General features: G+C 41.5%; 1 protein-coding gene across 2 annotated transcripts in view; it reads left to right on the top strand.

Annotated features, from left to right (window-relative positions):
• STS (steroid sulfatase) overlaps nucleotides 1-18904 on the top strand; it is a 1924780-nt gene that overhangs the window by 204835 nt on the left and 1701041 nt on the right. For both annotated transcript variants that reach the window (XM_078657974.1, XM_078657973.1), the window contains one exon: nucleotides 1443-1564. In XM_078657974.1, the coding sequence (XP_078514100.1) occupies nucleotides 1537-1564 (28 nt within the window). In that variant the 5' untranslated portion in view covers nucleotides 1443-1536. The remainder of the gene's footprint in view (nucleotides 1-1442; nucleotides 1565-18904) is intronic.

The raw sequence follows: 18904 nt of genomic DNA on the forward strand, positions 1-18904 counted from the left end.
CCTTTTGTGTCATTTGAATTGGTACGGAAGTTACATCTTCATGCGGGCTTGGCATGTGCGCTGCGTTTTCTCACATGCTAAACCCTGTTTACTTTGTTTGGTAAATTAGTTTAGCGTGAGACACCTAGGGTGGTTGCATGGGAATGCCAATTCTCCACCCATGGTATGCCCCCTTGGTGCAAAGTAATTCAAAGCAGCACTATGTGCTGCGTTGCATTACTTTACCGTTATTTCCAGCGCTAAGCAAGCTTAGCACTGGAAAGTAAGTCAGATAAAAAAGATTTTACTTCGATTTGCGTCACATTTGTGCCACAAAAACAGCGTAAAATCTTAGTAATTATCCCCATGTGTGTGTCCATCACCGTCCAGGCAATCCCTTTTCTCTCAACCACTGTGATTGTACTGATGACCGAGGACCTGGTGCCATTTAAGGGCGCATACAGTTTGTTTCATGAGTGGGAATTCATGTTGTTACACTTGGAAAGTGCTGTACTCAAATAAAATTACAACAGTCAGATATAATTTTACATGTGTGCAATTCTATTTCAAGAGGCCTTTTTTGTGCATTCCACGGTAGAGTTTCCTTGTAAAGTATATGAAGGCACAAGAACTTGTGCGTTTGTAGCTACTCGATACAGTCCTAGGTCCCTCCTACTATGAGACAAGGTAAATCCATATCCAGGAAGAAATAGGATATCAACACCTTTAAAGTTGGTGTGGATACAATGGGAGGTGTTACTCAGTGTTAAAAAAATATTTTCCCTCTGAAAAAATGAAAAGTTTGAATGCAGAAGCCCTTGTGTATTTAATATATGCAACATTTAAACTTGTGAAAATATGTTTTTTCATGTGATCTAGAATTCAAAGAAGGACTATAGAACCACTCCAGAGGGACTGTCTATTCAAATTCCAAAATAATAAAAAATGTACTCCAAAACATCGATGTACGTGTAGGAAGGTACATTTCTCTTCTTTGTAGAATCTGCCGCACAGATAACTGGATTGTGCACCCTGAAAGCTCAAGCGGAAACTGCCAACTATTCACGTCATGTCTCTTGAAAAACACCCTATTTATGGTTGATGGTCTTTGTTCTACTAGCCTGCCATCTCAGCTAGTGGGCTGGTGATTCTCTCAGCGTTCACACACGAGTTTAATCACTTGAATGTCTTTGACAAGATTTACCAGAAGAAGGGAAAGAGGAGACAGCTCCAGAGAACTGATAAATCATAGACTATGTAACAAAAAACTGAGAGCTGTTGAAGGTAATCCTTGTTGTGCTAAATAAACTGACTCGACTCGTAGACTTGTCAATCAGGGGTAAGGGATTGTGGAATCTGTGCAATCAGAACATAATAATTTTAACACTTTGGTGGTTGATGGCCTTGGAGAATATTTCATGTTTGAGCTATAATCTGAAGCATGTGTTGTCTTCTTCCCCTAGGACCCCCAATATTGACAGATTAGCTAATGAAGGAGTTAAACTTACTCAACACATTGCTGCAGCACCACTCTGCACCCCAAGCAGAGCAGCTTTCATGACGGGGAGATATCCAATCAGGTCAGGTAAGTGCTCTATCTAATTAATGGTTCATTTTGTAAGTTTTATAATCACGTTTCTTGATATTGTTAAAAAGAAAACACAACACGTCCTGAAATCTAAAGTCAAACTTGTGTTTAAAGCAAAATAGCAAGCAGCTCAGCAAAAGGTAATAGACAATTATCATTTCAACTGACCAGGGTACTCGCTTGAAATGGTCAGTTGGATCATAAACCTAAATTTCATAGAAAACTAGACCAGTAAATGACTATATATGTTTACACTCACTTTTTTCAGTATAAATCACTGGAGATTAATCACATGACAGAAATGTGTTACTCTTAGAGAAAAGTGATCTAAAGAGCAGGTGGCAGGATCTTCTCCCAGAGGAAGTCTAAGTGGCTTTGAGGAGAAGATATCATTCATGTGTACAGTCCTGGAGTCACTATTCTCCCAAAATCCCACTTCCACTAGCCAGGTTTGAAAGTGATGTTACACTGCCAGGAAATGTGCAAGAAACAACCCTGAGCCCTTTGACTTCTGGGACTACTAGAAACATAAGAATTTGCAAGCATATTTAGTGTCACAGGAAGCTTCAAACTAATATAAAAAGGCATTTATTTGAATGAAATAGTTGATACTTTCTGGACTGCATGTGGGATTATTAATACTGCATTATATGGGAGTATATGAACATGATATAGACCTGGTTCATGTGATATTTTCCCATTCCATGCAACACATTAGCAAACTATAAACAAAATATTCAACAAAGGAGACTTATTTAATTTTGGGTGTTTGAATGATACAAGACAACCAACTGTTTTTTTTAGTAAATTGACAAGACTACTAGCTATGAATAGGCGTTCCTAATGATTTATTGTTTTTTGAGCAAGGCAAAATTTACAAGCATGCCGATGACTTATAGACACCCATATAATTTTACTTGCACACCATTTTCCTCTTGCCTAAGAGCTTATAAATTCAGGGAATGGAGATGAGAGGTGTGATGGGATTATCCAGTTGGTGACTCTTCTCAAATCTCTGGTACTTTCCCATTTCCTGATTGTTGTCACACAAGAAGCAGGAAGTGAAACAGAGAGTTCATTTCCAAACTGTTTGGCCATGCTCATTTCAGGTAAAGTGCTGAGACCTTACTTCAAGATGGTGCTGCAATAAGTGAGACTTGCCCAAGGGGCATGTTTCCCCTCTCACGAATCTGTAGTTCCATTGGTACCTGTATTAGCTGAAATGCAATACTCAGTGCAGGCACTTATCAACCGTCCCTGCAGTAAACAAGCACTCTTTGCAGTGATGGGACTGGAGAGAGCGGGGGTACAGCGTTGCCTGCGGAGGATGTGAGCGAGGTGTGTCTGGGTTTCTGCTCCCTTGGTAATCCTCTAAATTCACTACAAGTTTACCGAGAGCACAACTGTAAGGTGACAGGGATTTCGGATTCTGACTTTGATAGAAGTCTCAGTCATTTTTGTTGCATTTATTGAAGTGTTTCATTTTGGTAGATCCCATGTAAAGAACAAATCCTGATGACTTATATTGATAACAATATTGTCAAGGATAGGAAGGAAATCTTCTCTAACAGGTCTCCTCACCTGGGGCAAAAATGCAATATCATAATTTCTCAAGGATTTCAAGTGTGACTGAAGATACAGCATGACTCGCTGAAACCTTTCCAAATGTAGAGGGAATGTTTCTTCAGTGGAGGGCGATTTTCAAGAACAGGAAACTACAGATGAAAATGCAGGCGAAATACAGACTTTACATGCTTGTGACCTATGCCAAGGCATTACTCAATATAAAGAGTTTGCTAGTGCCATATCCACCTTCCTATGACTAGAGTTTAAATTTGATTATATTTAAGGGCCTCCAAAGCAAGAATCTTGGGATCCCTCTGTTTCAGGAAGTAGAGGACATGATGGGTGCATCCCAACACATTAGTTCCTCAGAGAGTCATGCAGATGAGTAACCAATAGCAGTGGTACTGAAAGCAGATTATTAGATTATTAGATAGGTACAGTTGTTGCTCATCCTGGGAACCCACATAGAAAGTGACATGTAGCTGTTAAGAAAAAATTGTTATGATTCAGAGCACCAACATGTTCCTTGCCCCTGTTCTCTGTTGCACCAACTATTAGCATTGGCAGGAACAACAGCAAATCAAAATAGAATTGGAGAGAGCGGGAATAATTCTCAATGTAGCCAACTGTCAAGTAGTCAATGCAGAAACAATTTACATGTTCACTCAGTCTGACACTGCTCAAGAGTTTTTTGGAGTCCAAAAAGGGAAAGAGTATCAAATTTACAAGGGCAAATCAATCATATTGACTGCCAAATGGGCACGGACAACATTGATGCTGCGGCTCTAAACTTCTCTTATATCCCGTTTACTGCTGAATAGCGATAGGAGCAGGCAGTTTTGGCCATGCAGGTTCATTCTCATAAATTGATTATGAATTACCTTTTTGGGTCGGCCCTTCCTTTTAACCACTTCCACGCTAGCGGTTTTCCCGCTGTGCGCTGGAATTTCAAAATCAACATGTTGAGTGACGAGTTCACCTTGTCATCCGCACAGGGTAGGTAATGCTGATGACGAGCTGAGCTTGTCATCAGCATGGAAGGGGTTAAACCTAATCTCCACTGTCAGTATTTTACTGGCACTTCGTGCAATCAGCGACGGGCAGCAGATATGTGGAGTTTGCTGTGTAATGATCTATACTATATGAGCATATTTCGCTCTTTTTATTGCTCAAAAGGACACATTTTAACCTGGGAACATGCTAAAGGTGGGGTTGTGAACCAATAATTTGGAAAGCTGATCCCACTGTTGCTTTTCAAGAGCAAATTTAATGAGCATATTGTCAATAAATGGTGATAGATAACCACAGTTCCAACAAGGGAACTTGGGTACCTTTTTTTTAAGTTTGATTTTATTGAGGATAGGAAAAGGGGGGGAAGGGGGTAAAAATGAAGAAACAGGAAAATATATGTAGCAATAAGATACAACTTAAGGAATAAACATGAGCAAATGTAAAATACATAAAAGAAAACAAAGAAATCATCAATGTATCAAAAAAAGGCAAGTATAACGAGCATGAAAATAGCATGAACAAAGGAAATAAGCATAAGGTAAATGCAGTAAAAGAGAACATTGGAGAATAAAAATTCTAAAATAAAAAAATTCTAAAGAAAAGGCAAAGGATAATCAAGGGGGTTTGCGTACTTCAGCTGCATCAAGGACTAGAGAGGGACGTACTGGAGCAAAGGAGGAGAGATAAGTTACCAAAGGATGCCAAATAAGGTCCCGCTTAATTGCCAGGGAGACAGGGGATACATAATTGGTGTCAAGTCGGTGATGAAAACAGACTGCATTCCACCATGAGCGATAGGAAACATCCGTAGCTTGCTTCCAATTAGAAGTGATAATGAAAGCGACAGCTATCAAAAGGTCAAGGAGCTGGTAATGATGTGGGGATTTGGGGAGGTTTGGGGAGAGAGAGCCTAGAAAGATAAGAGTAGCGGAGAAGGGAATTTGAAATTGGAAAATCTTTTGTATTTGGATCCAAACTGAGTTCCAAAATTTGGATATGGGCGGACACTCAAACAGCATATGTTTGAGGTCAGCAGAAGGACAGGGGCAAGACCAACATGAAGAGGTGGTCTCTGGCGAGAAGTGAGATAGGGTAAGAGGGGTAAATAAAATTCTGTTATAAATAAAATATAAAGTTTGGGTGTTTTGAGCAGCTCTAGAGGTCTTATGGAGTTTGGACCATACTCTATCCCAGAGATGAACCGACCAATCTTGAGAGAGACCAGATTCCCATGCGGTTCCAATTTTGGATTTCATTCTATCGACCGTGTAACGGAAAGAGTTGTAAAGGGAAGATGCAGAGGGAGTAGATTCAAGGAGCGAAGACGTGGGTTTACGATCTAAAGGAATATCAATGGATGGAGGTACTGATTGAAGGAAGAGTGTAAGAACAGGATAAAGCAAGTTATATTGAGAGCGCGTGTTAGCAGGTAATGAGAAAGAGGATTTCAGAGCCGAGAAGGGGAGAGGGATACCGTGTGAGATCAATTGAGAGATCCAACGTAGACCTCGAGAGTGCCAAACTTTCCAATAAATAGTGCGATTGCGGATTTTAAGAAGTTAATTATACCAGATAGGTTGTTCGTGGAGGGAGAGGAGAGAGGGATATGACGAGGTTAAGAAAGGGTAAAGAAGAGTACGGCAATGGGAGACAATAGGAGTATGAATGCGCATCGGGTACGACGAGAAGGACAGAAATTCACGGAAGTTAAAAGGAGAAATAAAAGAGGATTCCATAAGTAGCCAGATGGGAGGATAGAAAGGGAGATCAGAAGAAAGCCATCGGGAAGTTTATTTCAGCGAGAAAGCTCAATGATATTCTTTAAAATCAGGGAAACGGTCACCGGCCTGAGCTTTGTCTTTCCACAGGGAGGTCACAGCTATCCGCGAACGTTTAGCATTCCATAAAATTTTTAAAAGTAAAGAGTCAATCTTTTTGAAAAAAGAAACCGGAATACGCAATGGAAGCATAGAAATAGTGTAAAGAAGGAGAGGAGAGAGCATCATCTTTATAGAATTGAGTCGTCCCCACCAGGACAAAAAGAGTGGATGCCAGCGTGTAATAGCTGATTCCATTTTCTTAGAAATATAATCAAAATTCAACTTGAGGGTGTCAGATAGAAGAGGGGTGAACCAAACACCTAAATATTTGATTTTAGAGGGTTGCCAAGAGAAACCGGATTGTGCGAAAAGGTGTTTCTGGCAGAGAGAATTCAAAGGAAGGATTTCAAATTTGTCGACTTTAAGGCGGTACCCGGAACAAGCGGAGAAGGAAGAGACTTGCTGCAGAAAAGGAGGTAAAGAGGAGGAGTGATCTGAGCAATAAAAAAGGATGTCATCAGCATAAACCGAAAGTTTAACCTGATGAGAACCAAAATGAAAACCAGAGATACTGTCGTCTTGACGAATCTTAGTAAGAAAGGGCTCGAAGGCTAAAACAAATAAAAGAGGGGTTAAAGGGCAACCTTGTCGGACACCTCTGTGTAAAGAGAAATAATCTGAGGTCATACCATTAACAAAGATGGAGGCTTGGGGATTAGAGTAAAGTAATGATATAATAGAAATAAAATTGGAGGGGATGCAAATCCAACGGATAGCCTGAAACATGAAATCCCATCCAATCCTATCAAAAGCTTTCTCCGCATCTAAGGTGATAGCTGCAAAGGGAAGGTCCAACGAGGAAGCTCTGCTGATGATATTAAGGAAGACTCGTGAATTATCAGAGGAAAGACGGCCCTTAACAAATCCGGATTGTTCGGGACTGATTAAGTCCGGTAAAAGGGGATCCAAGCGCAAGGCTAGAATCTTACCTAATATCTTATAATCCGTGTTAAACAAGGAAATTGGGCGAAAGTTCTTGCATAGGGAATGGTCTTTGTCCTCTTTGGGAATCAAGCAGATTAAGGCCTGTTGAAAGGAACCACTCGAAGAACCCGCTACAAGAAAAGATTGAAATAAGAGAAGAAGTTTAGGGAGAAGGAGGGAGGCAAAATGGCTATAAAATTCAATGGTAAAGCCATCAGGGCCAGGAGATTTCCCATGACGCAGTTTAGAAACAGCATGGGAGATTTCGGAAAGCGATATATCCACATCTAAAGAGTTTAGATTAACATGGGACGTCGGAGGAGAAGGGAGGGACTGGAAGTAGGAAAGAAGTTCTGTGGAAGTTGGATTATGTTCAGGGGTGTAGAGAGCGCCGTAGAATTTGACAAATTCGGTAAGAATTTCTTTATCCTTTATTCGGGACTCACCAGAGGAAGTCCGAATGGATTCAATCTTTGTGCGTTCTTTCCTAATTTTTAGATAATTAGCAAGGAGCTTCCCCATCTTATTCCTGCCACCATAGTATCGGGAGTTGCATTTTAATAAGAGATTAGAAGCGGCTTCAGTTGTGAATTTGTTGAAAGAAATTTTCGCCTCAATAAGAGTTTTAAGTGAAGAGTCAGAATTGGAAGCGTGATAATCAAGTTCTAGGCGTTTGATATCAGCCAGAATTTGAGCAGATTTGGCCTCTCTGAGTTTCTTCCGTCTTGCCACAAAATTGATGATAAAACCCCTAGAGGCTGCCTTGAAAGAGTCCCAAACCATAACATAAGAAGAATCAGGGGTGTGGTTGAGAAGGAAAAATTCAGTGGTAAAAGTAGAAAATTCAGAACAAAAAACAGGATCATGTAGTAGAGTGTTATTGAAACGCCATCTGCCAGAGGGAGGGGAGACCGGGACGAGATCCAAATCCACAAAAACAGGGGCGTGGTCAGAAAGTAGAATGGAGCCAATTTCGGAGCGGATGGCATGTTGGGAAAGGGATTTACTAAGGAAAATATGATCAATGCGGGATTAAGATTGGTGAGGGGGAGAGAAGAAACTATACTCTCTAAGGTCAGGGTTGCAGAGACGCTAGATATCAACGAAAGCATTATTCTGAGTAGTTTTGACAAATTGGGAATGCATTTTGGAGGGCACAAATTTGGCTTTCGAGCGACGGTCAAGGAAGGGGTCCATAATTTGGTTGTAATCCCCACCAAGAAGGATGTAATCCCCAGAAAGGGAGGCTAGCTTGTCAGAAACAGAGGGCCAAAAGGATCTTCAACTCCAGTAGGGGCATACACATTAAAAAGAGTAAGAGGAATATTGTCAATTAGCAATTGTACAATGACCCAACGACCATTAACATTACATTGGTAAGAAGTTGAAGAAACATTTAACTTTTTATGCAATAAAATCACAACACCATTTTTCCTATCAACAGTGGGAGAGCAAAAAACATGACCCACCCAACCACGTTTAAGCTTCAAAGCCACTACCTCCGGGAGATGAGACTCCTGAAGGAGGGCAACATCAGTATTAAGTCTTGCCAGGTGAGATAATACCCTTTGCCTTTTAATGGGACTGTTCAATCACTTAATGTTCCATGACGTAAAACGGAATGGAACAGCTAAAGAAAACAACTAGCAGCAACATGCTCAATAAATGCAAATTCAGAAAATAACTGGAATCAAGTTAAATTTGTGATAGACCGAAAGAGGTAGAAGAGGAGAAAAGAGAAGAAGAGGAGGTGAGGGAAGTGAAGAAGAAGGATATTATTGCAAAGATAGTGCTAGATCAGAGGGGAGAGAAAAGGGAGGAAATGGAGAGGGAAAGAAAAAGGAAGAAAGGGGGTGAATGAAGGGGGTCTAAAAGGAGAAGAGAAAAGAGAAAAGAACAGAGACAAAAAAGATCAAAGAGACAGTACAAGTCCATAACGAACGACTGAATGACATTCTTACGAAAACGAAAAACGCAAACGAAGACGGGGGTGAAGGCATCAAAAAGAAGATGGCGACAACATCAAGAGCGGACGCCAGACCTCAAAAATCACAATTCCCAAGGGCAGCATACAGAAACAATGGAGACATCGGGAAGGAAAAAGGAAGGGAAAAGCACCTGTAAACATAAGAGAGAAGAAAAGGAGAATGCATGAGATAAGCGGGAGAACAGTAGTAAAACAAAATTAAAACAAAGGTAAAATATAGAAGGGTAAAATGACAACATTGATAAGAACCACAAAACAAGAACAACGTTAGCAGAGGTGAAGAGACTGTATGGTCAATCAATTCGGTCTGGAAACATCCATGCTGTCAGGGCCAAGTTGACGAAGGAATGCTTGAAGGACGGCAGGGTCTTCATATGTGGTGGTTTTATCCTTGTAAGTAACCTTGAAAAGACAAGGATGAAGAAGTCCATATCGGGCATTGAGGGCTCTGAGTTGCGGGCGCAAGTCCAGAAACCTCTTCCGTCTATCCGCAGTGGCCTTGGAGACATCTTGAGACAAATAAAGGCGATGGCCTTCCCCTAAGATTTGTTTGTTGAGTTTAGCGGCTGAGAGAACCTGCAGGAGATCAGTGTATTGGAGGAACAGCATGATGACACCTCTAGGTTTAGTAGAGACTCTAGGACCAAGGCGGTGAGCCCTCTGGATGTTGATGGAGGCCAGAGCTGGAGCATCCAAGATTTTTGAAAGGAAGGTTTGAAAGAAGGTAGTAGGGTTAGACCCTTCCGTGAGCTCAGGAAGTCCGTAAAGGCGGAGGTTGTTCCTGCGATTTCTATTTTCCAAATCCTCCGTCTGCTTCTTAAGGAGAAGAACTTCAGCCTCCAAAGAAGGGATGCGTGAACAAGAGGATTGAAGAGAGTCCGTTGATTGTTCCAGGGTAAGAACACAGGAATCCAAGGAGGTCCATTTATCTTGCATGGCCTGCATATTTTTGGTGGTAGCCTCCATGAAGGGCTTAAGAGCGCGAAGTTCCTCCAAGATAAGATCCATGGACGAAGAAGATGAGGCACTTCCAGGAGAAGGAGGATCCTTTTTGATACATTTGCTGGAAGTTAAGGTGGAAGGTGTTTTCCCGCCATTTTGAGATTTAGGAATAGCGCCATGAGAAGTGTCAGACTTTGACATCGTGCTTCCTTCCATATCCTGAAGGGGAGAATCGGAATCCGAACCGGAAGGCAATTTAGTTATCCCAGCAATCTTCAAGTTACGGAGTCTCCCCATGTAAGAACTCAGAGCAGTAAAAGAGAAGGGAGCATTTGAGCAATAGAACAGGCAGGATGGCAAGCAATGGATGCTTATGGAAGAAACTAGAAGCAGTCAATGAATGCTCAACAAACAGAGAAAAATATCCCTGGAAGACCTATTGCTGAGAGGAAAACACTTTAATCCAGGAGAGAAACGCAAGATGGTAAAAAGACATGGGTGCGCGACCAACAGCAGCCAACCAGCATCACTGAGAGAAGGACTGAAAGAGCAAAGTCAGGTCATGTGGTATAATCCAAAAACTGAGGAGACATTTTGGTAGAAGCATCAGGCAGGCACATAAAGACAGATGAAAAAGCTGCTGGGACCTGAGTAAGGTGAAGAAGCAACAAACAGAAGTGCGCAAATACAAGCGCAAGTAAGCATAATCTGCAGTCTTCACTTAAGGGTAATCATGAAGCCAGAGCCATGAAGAATCAGCAGAAGGATGCATTCTCAGGGGTACAAAGCGACAGTTCATCACAAAATGGAGAACGAAAATAGTAGGTTCCAAATCGCAGTAGAAAGAAGCGAAAATGAAATTCCAGACAACAGTTCATGCCATAATGGACTCACCGCATATGATATCAGGCTCTCTCATGTGCGCAGCGCTCTCACGTTTCATGATATTCAGCGCAGATACCTCAGGCAGCAAAGTGGGTATCTCACTCAAAATGGCGGCCGGAACCAAAACGGCCGACCACAACGAACAGATCCGCCAAAACTGGTCAAAGCTTAAAGAGAGTGAGGGCGTTGGGCTCACCTCACATTCCGGTGCTCAACAGAGTGCGTCGCAGGGCTGAGCGATTCCAAATGCCGCCGAAAATCGTTTTGAAGTCGGTCCGGCGCCGGAGCTCCGGAATCACGCCGCCATCTCCAACAATGCGCAAGCCACGCCGCATCAACTTGGGTATCTTTTAATTACTTTGATTTCCTCTAGTGTATCAGTATAATTTGTTCAGTGCATACCAAATGCAATATTCTGAGGCGTTATGTGTCAGCTATGTATACGAAATATTGTATACCTAAGAATCGTTAGGTGCAAAGATTACATAATGTTCCACATAGAAAATGGTATTATGAGGAGCATTGTCTCACTGGAAACTTGTACAGTCAGAACCATTGTAACACTTATAACAGTGCCCATTCTGTATACCAAGAAAGAACAAGCACTGGCAAAGCCAACAGGTGTATCGATGGCAAGGTGGGGGCTGGTTAGTTTTTTCCCATTTTAAATATATGCCACAAAAATAAAAAGAAGAACATAGAAAAGTTATCACTGCCTCCATATAGCGGCTGTGTACTCCCAATAAAAAAATTCAATAAAAAAAAAAAAATAAGCGTCATATATAATTTTTTAAGAACAGTACAAGTGCTTAAGAACAGTACAAGTGCTTCCTAGCAGAAAAGTGTATTTAGATCAGGTATAGAACCATTTTTTGTTTTGGTGCACATCTGAGCAAATAAAATATTGGCTATGAACTACTGCGACCTGAAGACACAGTTAAAACACACAATGACTGCAGAATAAATAATAAAGAATGGAAAGAAAAAAGGACTGTTAAACTAAAGTATTGGCTCACCACTCTTGGCACTGAAGTCCCCTTCTTTTTAGGTGAATGTGCCGATGAGATCATGCAAAATGCCGTCACTCACAATGGAAGCGAGCCAATGGCTAAAGTGGCCAGCCTCCTTTCTTCATGCTGTATGATGTGGTACTTAGAAGAAAAATCTGAAAAACAGTTGAGCACTAATTGATGAACTGGATCAGTTTGGTGTGTGGTCTGGCCTGTGTCTTAATCCGGGAAAATCCTAATTGTTTCCCATGGGGGTATTAATAGGAAAGTCTGAGAACGATTTGCCTAAACTGGGAATGAGATGGGTTCTGGGGGGTTACGATATTTGGGGATCACATTGACACATACGAGCACTACTTATCTTGACGATAATATAGGGATGAGAGTTTATGGGGTTAAGAAATCCGTTGCCTTCTGGAAGGGACTTCCAATATCCTTAATGGGGAGGGTAGCATTGACTAAAATGGTTATTGTAAGACCTGGCATCATTGACGTGAGTCTCCCTTCCATTTTTCACAGATTGCCTTCTCTGTTTTGATATGTTTTTGCTGGTTATATGCTTTGGGCACTGTACCACTGCTAACCAGTGCCACAGTGCAAGTGCTCCCTATGTTAATAGACACCCCTATTGTAGGCCCAAGGGCAGGGTGCATTGTAAGTATAAGGAAAGACATGCTCTGATGTGTGTAGCATATCCTAATAGTGAATTACAGCCATTTTCGTTTTCCACTATTGAAGGCTACCTGTTCTCCATAGGCTAGAATGGGCAGTAAGATTATTACATTCTTATAATCCTAACTGACTCAGGGAACATGGTAGAAATTCGAATTTAGTATGCCTGAACTCAGAATAATAAAATACATATTTTAGTAAAGTTGGTTTTAATATTCTGTGTTTGAAAATACCACTTTTAGAAAGTAGGTATTTTCTTGCCTAACTGTCCAGGCTGCCTCTGCTAGGTTGTGTATTCCTTGTCTGGGTTTGTGAGTGACAGGGCTGGGGGATTCCAGGAGACAAGCTGGGGCAGCCCAGCGGCGAATAGAGAGATCTTCATCTAGATGGGAGGGAGGGAGGAGTTGCACCTGGGACCTGAATAGGGCTGGGTCTTCCCTACAATGCTGACTCCACCTCTTGTGGTGTGTCTAACGTCTCTGCCCTGCACTGTGAAAGGAGAGAAGGAATCTTGTCAACAAAGTGCTCCAGAGCTATACCTTCCCTCCCCTGTGCTGGCTCCACCTCCGGTGGGGCAGCTTATGTCTCTGCCCTGCACAGTGCAAGGAAGAAGAGAGTCATGATTTCGGGGTATGAATACTGGAACCCTGATCCCAAGAAATTAGATCAAGATTAGATCACTTCTGGAACAAGAAACCTTTTGCCAAGGAGAAGAACCAAGAAAGCTGCAGGAGTTTGACTGCCCCGCTGCCAGTGTGCTGTTTTCTGGGTTGGCCTGCAGTGGTTGCTTCATTGCCAAGGAAAGGAGAAGGAACTTTTTAAGGACTTTCATCATCTTCAGAATATTCTCTAAGGGCTTGAACTGTGCTTGCCTCCTGCTGAAGTCTCAGGGACAAAAGACTTCACCTCCAGCTCCCCCAGTGAATTTCCTTGCTGGGAATTCTACCTCCAGACATTTGCGTGTCGCTGGGAGCTGGAAGCACGACGCATCGAGAGGAAGCGTGTCACCGCCTCTCCCTGGAAACGTGTGTTCATGGAAGCTGCCTGCTGTCGCATCACCGAAGAAGCGTGATGCCATTGAGAAAGTCGCCATCGCATCACCGGAGAAGCGTGTCGCAGGGCCTTTCGCGGCTCCAAAGTACAGAGTCATATCTAGGCTGCCAGGGCCTCTACGCATCGTCATTGCAACGCTGCATCAAGGGTGCCATCTTCTCGCATTGCAACCGGATCATGGCATCAAGGCGCCATCTTGCGCATCGCAACGGGCCCGCAGGCAGAGAATCTACACATCACCTCCGTACCGGTAAGGATTACAACGCATCCCCTACTCTGCGCAAGCATTGAGGCCCGAAGCATCATCTCCACCGGATCACGGAACCGACGCATCTCCCCTTTTGCGAGCCTTTTGTTTACTTTGCGTTACGCATCCAGGTACTTTGTTGAGAACTTTGTCGCATTTATCATCAACTTGAACTAAGCAATGTTTTATCATCTTTAAGTAATCTTAAGTGTAGTATTGTGGATTTTTGTCATTTGTTGTCTTGTGTTAAGTCTATATAAAGAATACTTATTTTTATAAAACCTGTGTTGCGTCCATCTGTAGTGTTTTCACTGTATTACTGTGTATATTCACAAATGCTTAACACACTGCCTCTGAGATAAGCCTGTCTGCTCGTGCCAAGCTACCAAGGGGGTGAGCAGGGGTTATTAAGGAGTGCCTTATCCTGACTTAGAAGTAAGGGTCCCTATTTGGACAAAGGTGAATACCATTGCCAACTAGAGACCCCCAGATCTAACAGTTATCCTCCTGAGATGTTTGGACACCCTGCAGAATTCCTTGTATATGGTCCAGCAGAAATATTTCTTACAGTTAGACCATCTGATTATAGAGTTGCTGTGGGGGCCCAAACGGAAGAGGGTAAAGCTGAATACTCTGCAAAGACGGTGGGAGATGTGGGGCCTGGAGGTCCCTTGATTGAATTTGTATTACATTGCCGCACAATTACAGCATGCGGTGCACTGGTTTGACAAGCAAGACAACTGGGAGAAGCGATTACTGGCAGGCACACACCATGGCATATCCCTCCCGGAACTGTTTGTGATGGCGTTGGGGGCCCCGGTATCTTTTCTCTATATCAAACATTTCGTCGCGTCAGTATGGGAAACGGCGGTTCAGAAAGTAGTCCGAAAGGCTCTGTATGCCCCTGAGACTCCACTGTGGGTGGTGGCTCCCTTCAAACGGATAGAACAAGTAATGAACATTTTTAAATGAAAGGAGGGTGGCTGCCTTTTGATTCGGGACTTATACACTGCAGAACGGTTCATACCCAGAGATGCAAATGATATTTTTCAGCTGGGCAGGGGGCAGTATTTACAGTATTTTTTTTCAAGGCACAAGGGTTGAGGCAAAAGACAGCACCTGCTTCCACCTGTGGCTCAAAGGTTATAGTGATGGTGCTCAAGATACCAAGGAACACAACCCTGTCTGTTCCTTCATGGGCAAAGCCCAAAATATGCAATCGGAAATATAGAATCAGAATTCATCAAAAAAATAATATTTTTTAAGACAGTCTCTGATAACTTCAATGTCTATGAGAAGCAAAGTCTTGAAATAAATAGGTCCGGACTGATGCAAAATTTCTTATTCAAATCTTTTTCTTATTACAATTTTTTTTCCTGTCTTGGTAATCCAAGATAGGAAAAAATCCAAGAACACAAGTGGATTTCCCTTCTTAGCCGACGCGTTTCGTCTCTAAATTGAGACTTCTTCAGGGCTAAGGATAAAACATACATTGATTACACATTTATAAATATACACACACATATTTTTTGAAACCAAACAGGTCTAGGCTGGTGTTAACCATCTAAGTCTATCCGAATTGGCTAGTACTAGGACCAGTTATCTTGACAAGTCGGAAAGAAGCAAACTCATTAATCGTACAAGGGATAATCTTATTATAATACAAGGAAATAACCTTTTAGTTATATTCTGGCCATAATAGGCAGCCTATAAAGGAGTCCAGTTTTAGAACCTCATTAAAATGAATAAATACACAGATGGCCATTATAATAAAAAGGCCCCAGACAACATAAATAAATGCATACCTCAAAGATCTGTATTTGTCAAAATCAGTGCAGCAAAGTAAGGTCCCTTGAGAATAACAGGTTAATGTGAGTTCCAAAGAGACACATAAAATAAAATTCACTTTGTAATAGTAGACATAGAGTAAATTAGACAATTGCCAAACACTGGAAAAACGCTTCAAAGAAAGAAACATACTGCTAAAGATTGATATACCCTAACTTCATAGAAATGATGATTCCTCTGAGGAGAAATAAAAATCTGAAGTTTCATCATACAATCACAGTTTTAAAATTATATTGCACAGCAGAGTGTTTATAAATACAAACTCATGGTAATTGTTCTTAGTTTCAGCCTCCCATTGCTAAAAGACACCTATTGTTTGATACATCAGTCATAATCTGAAAAAAGTTTCCTAGAAATGCTTGATATATTTTCGATAAATGACATAGCATAATTGTCTTTTTACCTCTTGATCTGGAGGGAATGCACAAAATAATCTTTAGATGATAATAAGTGTCTGTCTATAGCATGCTTTGTCTTGTTATGCTGCAGGTAAACACAAGAAATACATTGCAAAATTAATTACCTCCTAGCTCAGAGCAAATATCCTTGAAAAATATTAGAAAGTCAAGAAGTACCTGAAGAAGTCTCAATTTAGAGACGAAACGCGTCGGCTAAGAAGGGAAATCCACTTGTGTTCTTGGATTTTTTCCTGTCTTGGATTACCACAATAAAGATTTGAATAAGAAATTTTGCATCAGTCCGGACCTATTTATTTCAAGACTTTGCTTCTCATGGACATTGAAGTTATCAGAGACTGTCTTAAAAAATATTATTTTTTTGATGGGTGCTGATTCCATATTTCTGATTGCAGTATTTACAGTATGCTAAGATCTCAGCTGTGGCTAGCGAGTTGTGGCCATCGTTCCCACAGAAGCCGCAGGTCACATCAGTGCTCCAGACAATAACCACCCTAGCAGGGTGCGAAGACTGACCTTACACATATATAGAGCATTACAGGACGATGTTCTCTCTGCTACTCTACCGTTGCAGAAAAAATGAGATGAGGTAGTAGGCGATCCCCTTATGGATAGACAGTGGCTGAGAGTGTATGAGGGGGTCAAACAAATAAGCTCTGATGCACGTTTCAAATGAATCCAATATAATGTGGTGCACCAGACATATCTTGCTCCCCGAATACTGCATAAAATATATCTGGGGCGAGCGAATATATGTCCCAGATGTAAGAGCTCGGACGCACATTTTATTCACATGTTATGGGACTGCCCGAGCTGGCACCTTTTTGGATTGATATCATAGAGATTTTGCAGACTGTTACAAGATTGGCTATCCCAGCCACTATTAAGGGGGTGGTGTTGGGACTACTACCCGCACCTACAACTAAGAAACTCACTAGGAGATTTATACAATTGGGGCTCATCCTAGCAGAAAGGAAAATCACAATCCACTGGCTAAGTCCAGATCCACCCCAGTACAGAAAATGCATTAAGGATATGTTAGAATGGGCCACTGCAGAGTCAGTAAGGATGAAAAAGGTACATGGGATGATAAGCTCGAAGATGATGTGAAGGCCTGGCACTTACTAATCACCGATATAACCAAAGAAAAAGGAAAAGATCCCTCAGTGGGAGGACAGGCTCCCCTCACCACACTCAGGAACATACAGGTTTGTTACGCGTATTAAAGGCTCCTCTCTCAGTAAGGAATAACACAGATGACTGAGATGCATGATTGAATGGTTGGTCTTCATACCCCATAGTGAATGTTGGTACCCATGACCATAGGGGAGTGGAGGGATGGGGAGAGGGTTAAGTTTATAATTATTGTTATCAAGTTTAAAGGGATTAAGTGATATCGACATAGAAGATATATGTTTTTTTCTTTCAAGCTGAAGTAGTAATAGTGACAACAGCCTATGTGGCAAGACTATGTATCCAGATTGATTGAAATCAAGTTTGTAGCAGCAAATGGAATATGCTTGTTTTGGAAACACAATGTTGTCATGAAAATGTCAATTAAAAAATATATTTTTTTAAAACAGTTGAGCACACCAATGGATGAAAAAGTTTTGCCCAAACTTCCTCATTTAGCTATATAGATGTCTATTTTTGTTTATGAATGTTTTTGATTACATACGGCCAGTAGACAACCCTATCTCTTTCTAGAACAGCATAAAGGTAGACTGTTGGTTCAACATTCGTGCTCATTTATGCTTTGTACAAATCAACTTATTTCCCTATTCTTGCAAAATTGGCCATTAAATGCATGCTGATGCTTAGAAATAGAAAGTGTCTGTCAAAATTGCCATATTATATGAGGGAGAGGTGTGGCGCCGCGGCCAGGGCGACTGACGCTGGAATCTGGGGACCACGGTTCGATCCCCGGCTCCGGCGGCAGGTTAGCCCAGCACCATGTGACTCTGGGCAATAGCTCGCTTAATCTTCCCGACGGCCCCCAGCGCCTAGAGACCCTTACGGGTGATTGTGCGCTTTACAAATGTGGACTTTATATCAGGAGTTATTATCATCAAGAGTTATACCATGCTTGACCGATTTTGTTATCTATAATTTTGATGCAGGATAAAGAATACATCCAAGCGTACTGTGCAGGGGGAACTGTTTCTCCTTAGTACATAGGGGTTGGAAGAAGGGTGGGGAGAATGGAGGCGGTGGTACAATAGCAGCCCCAAAATAACAATGCTGTTGTTCAGAAGGTGAATGAGCAATAAAGATTCCTTTAAAGTTTGTTTAGATCTAGTCACATTTGATGTTTACTCTTCTTTCTCTGCTGGTAAAGTACACTATGTGACAATCTTACTCGGGTACAGGAGTGTGAAAGGAAAGGTTGTAGCATGGTCTTTTTTATTGGTTTATATTTTTCTTATTATAGTAAACAGTTAACGTAATACAGTCACATGGATGAGCATGCATTTTTTTTAACACACAACAAAATTTAAAGGCCAGTGAATTGGGCAATTTTATCAAAATGTATCAGCTGTAAGTAAAGCAAAATTAGGCTCATTTTTATTTCTGCATTCTGATGGAAACAAAGATTTTAATACGATCAAAACAAATCAAGACATTTACTTGGTGATGCACAAATAATAAAAATTTGCTGAAACCCGTATTCCACCCATTATCATTTTTGCACTATATAGTTTTATCAGTGAATTTAGTGGCCATTTCAGTCAAAAATGTGCAGTCTGTAAATGAAAGTGCACTACTACCTGATGCTTTACTGATATATTTGCGACCGGACACATTCTACATCCCTACCAATCTCCTGCTGAATGGCTGTGACTCATTTGCTACACTTGTTCTTTGTGTGACGCTTGGATTTTTCACAATCCCTCGA

Source organism: Lissotriton helveticus, chromosome 8, assembly GCF_964261635.1.
Source record: "Lissotriton helveticus chromosome 8, aLisHel1.1, whole genome shotgun sequence".
In the NCBI taxonomy this organism is placed as follows: domain Eukaryota; kingdom Metazoa; phylum Chordata; class Amphibia; order Caudata; family Salamandridae; genus Lissotriton; species Lissotriton helveticus.